General features: G+C 49.7%; 1 protein-coding gene across 1 annotated transcript in view; it reads right to left on the bottom strand.

The window, feature by feature from the left end:
* Positions 1 to 22: 22 nt before the first annotated feature.
* MUTYH (mutY DNA glycosylase) overlaps positions 23 to 3,589 on the bottom strand; it is a gene marked incomplete at its 3' end in the record, with an annotated part of 4,835 nt that continues 1,268 nt past the window's right edge. Inside the window, exons 3-6 of the mRNA XM_018572318.1 lie at positions 3,141 to 3,259; positions 2,078 to 2,117; positions 1,808 to 1,881; positions 23 to 147 (exon numbers count right to left, since the gene is read on the bottom strand). Of these exons, the coding sequence (XP_018427820.1) occupies positions 23 to 147; positions 1,808 to 1,881; positions 2,078 to 2,117; positions 3,141 to 3,259 (358 nt within the window). The remainder of the gene's footprint in view (positions 148 to 1,807; positions 1,882 to 2,077; positions 2,118 to 3,140; positions 3,260 to 3,589) is intronic.

Genomic DNA, 3,589 nt, shown 5'->3' with positions numbered 1-3,589 from the left:
TAGTCTCTCCTCTGTATCCCACCCCAGCACACAATTTGGTCTCTCCAGCATATCAGGAGAGACCAAAGAGAACATTTCATGGTAACGAAGCATCGGAAGCCTTACCTCCAGCGAGGCCTGGGCCAGGTCTTGTATGGTCGGCCAGGTCTGCGGGTGGAAAGAAGTAACAGAGAACACCAGAAGGAAGGTCACATTGTATCAATACCGCGATGTAATAAAGAGTTACAATGTATGACAAGAAAAGATGGAGAATTCACAAATACCGAAGATCAATAAACACACAAGAGCAAGAAAATGGCCGACCTAGAACATTATTGGTGTGTTTGTTCCTTCAGTAGCTTCATGTATGGATGGGGAGATCCAGCACACTCATAGAGGAAGAGAGCAGAGAGAAGAGATACCGAGAGGTCTGAGCAGAAGAATCGGAAGACAATGGAGAAAAGGAGCAATGGGGGCATTTCAATGTAACTGAATGCAAAATAATATCCTGTGAAAGAGTTCAATATCGGGGGAGCCTATTACAGATGATTGCAGGAGGAAGGAGGTCCTGATCCCTCTATATAGATCTTTATTATCACTAGAGGGGTCCCCAGCAGGAGGAAGGAGGTCCTGATCCCTCTATATAGATCTATCACTAGAGGGATCCCCAGCAGGAGGAAGGAGGTCCTGATCCCTCTATATAGATCTATCACTAGAGGGATCCCCAGCAGGAGGAAGGAGGTCCTGATCCCTCTATATAGATCTATCACTAGAGGGATCCCCAGCAGGAGGAAGGAGGTCCTGATCCCTCTATATAGATCTATCACTAGAGGGATCCCCAGCAGGAGGAAGGAGGTCCTGATCCCTCTATATAGATCTATCACTAGAGGGATCCCCAGCAGGAGGAAGGAGGTCCTGATCCCTCTATATAGATCTATCACTAGAGGGATCCCCAGCAGGAGGAAGGAGGTCCTGATCCCTCTATATAGATCTATCACTAGAGGGATCCCCAGCAGGAGGAAGGAGGTCCTGATCCCTCTATATAGATCTATCACTAGAGGGATCCCCAGCAGGAGGAAGGAGGTCCTGATCCCTCTATATAGATCTATCACTAGAGGGATCCCCAGCAGGAGGAAGGAGGTCCTGATCCCTCTATATAGATCTATCACTAGAGGGATCCCCAGCAGGAGGAAGGAGGTCCTGATCCCTCTATATAGATCTATCACTAGAGGGATCCCCAGCAGGAGGAAGGAGGTCCTGATCCCTCTATATAGATCTATCACTAGAGGGATCCCCAGCAGGAGGAAGGAGGTCCTGATCCCTCTATATAGATCTATCACTAGAGGGATCCCCAGCAGGAGGAAGGAGGTCCTGATCCCTCTATATAGATCTATCACTAGAGGGATCCCCAGCAGGAGGAAGGAGGTCCTGATCCCTCTATATAGATCTATCACTAGAGGGATCCCCAGCAGGAGGAAGGAGGTCCTGATCCCTCTATATAGATCTATCACTAGAGGGATCCCCAGCAGGAGGAAGGAGGTCCTGATCCCTCTATATAGATCTATCACTAGAGGGATCCCCAGCAGGAGGAAGGAGGTCCTGATCCCTCTATATAGATCTATCACTAGAGGGATCCCCAGCAGGAGGAAGGAGGTCCTGATCCCTCTATATAGATCTATCACTAGAGGGATCCCCAGCAGGAGGAAGGAGGTCCTGATCCCTCTATATAGATCTATCACTAGAGGGATCCCCAGCAGGAGGAAGGAGGTCCTGATCCCTCTATATAGATCTTTATTATCACTAGAGGGGTCCCGGCCCCCCAGCTCACCTTCATCCATTTGTTGTAATAGTCGATGACGGTGGACACCTGAGTCTGCTGCAGCATCACCTCCGACACCCACACTGAGGGGAGGAGACAGAGGAATCAGACTAAGACTTGTCCCGGGATTTGGGAGTTGAATGTCCTCCAGGACGGGTTACAAATATCCCGAATCTCATACAATTGTTGCCCCGACTGCATGTGACACGCGAACTATCAGATCATAAAACAACACGTGACACGCAACATACAGACTTCACTCCACGCTCCGTGTCTGACCTGCATATGATCTGCGATCCGGATCACTTTCTGCAACAGCCTGTAATAGAGTTATGGCAGCCATTAATGCAAGAGTCTGAGAACCCACGCTTCAGTCTCCTATCTGACCTCCGTCCTCCCCTTCAGTCTCCTATCTGACCTCCGCCCTCCCCTTCAGTCTTCTATCTGACCTCCGTCCTTCCCTTCAGTCTTCTATCTGACCTCCGTCCTCCCCTTCAGTCTTCTATCTGACCTCCGTCCTCCCCTTCAGTCTTCTATCTGACCTCCGTCCTACCCTTCAGTCTTCTATCTGACCTCTGTCCTACCCTCCAGTCTTCTATCTGACCTCCGGCCTTTGACCTCTGGCACAGTTGCTCCTCTCACTCTGATGTCACTGCACTCTATGAACTTCTCACAATGTGCATTAGAAGCTAAATCCAGACAGAGCTGGAGGACATACATCATTATTTAACTCTTTCCTCTCCAGTCTGACAGTCCCTGGTCCCGCCCCTTTCCTTCATTGGATTTCTGTTCTTTCAGTTTCAATGCACAATGGACATTGGAAATTCACTAGCAGATCTGCCAGAAGTCCAGGGAGCTGCAAATTTCCTGTTTGGGGTGACAACACAGTGCCTGTGCTGCAATGAAATCCCATGCAGCGTTGTCAGCCCCGCCTGCTGGACAAAAGAACCCCGCCCTCTCCCACAGCTCTCTACATTCAATTCATTCCCAGCAAAAATAAGTTGTCACCTTGACTACCAAGCACCTATATACACTGTGTAGGGAAAAGTCTTTCGGGAGATGTAGTTCTGGGGGACATGTCTACAGCAATAGGAACTGAGCTCCCAGGAGCTGCCCCTGGAAGAATTCTGGTGATGATGTCATAGAGAATAATAATAGTCTTTTCTCTCTACAGGAATGAGGTAAAATGATAATATAGAGCTGTGACATCACCTAGAGGGGGAGGGGAGGTTTGGGGGTAAATCGGGGTCATGCTGATCGTATATTGGGCTGTGGGGCGCTCCTGTTCCCGCTCTCACTTTACACTGATCAGAATTGCTCCGCCTCTTCCTGCGGTACCCACCAGCCTCCGCCACGGCAGGTCTCTCTTATGGCGCTCGTACCAGGACAGGAGGTCCTTCCGGAGTGACTCCGCCTCCAGTGGGGTGAAGGAGTGATACGGAGAGATTGTGTCCGGGGAAACTGCAAAGAGAACACAAAAAAAGGGGAAAGTGGAAGGGCTTGCTGGTTTTCTAATACCCATGATCCTGCTGGGCCATTGTCACTGAGACAGGAAGTGAGGGGAAATCTCCCAATGTGGACACGCGCACTGGTGACAACTTAGGAGAGATTTTCTCTCATTTCCTGTTGTGTCTACAAGACAGGAAGTGAGTAGAAATCTCCCTAATGGGAGAAGAAAATCTGACTCCTTGGATTCACCTCAATGTACATGCAGCTCTGCTACAAACCCCCCGCCCCATGTGGAGACCCAGATGATGGTTCTGTTGGGAATGTTTTGTTGCTCCCCCCCCC

This window comes from Nanorana parkeri, unplaced genomic scaffold, assembly GCF_000935625.1.
Source record: "Nanorana parkeri isolate BGI_ZX_2015 unplaced genomic scaffold, ASM93562v1 scaffold1997, whole genome shotgun sequence".
Taxonomy (NCBI): Eukaryota; Metazoa; Chordata; class Amphibia; order Anura; family Dicroglossidae; genus Nanorana; species Nanorana parkeri.
The sequence above is the reverse complement of the archived record's forward strand: the minus strand, read 5'-3'. Positions and strand labels throughout refer to the sequence as shown.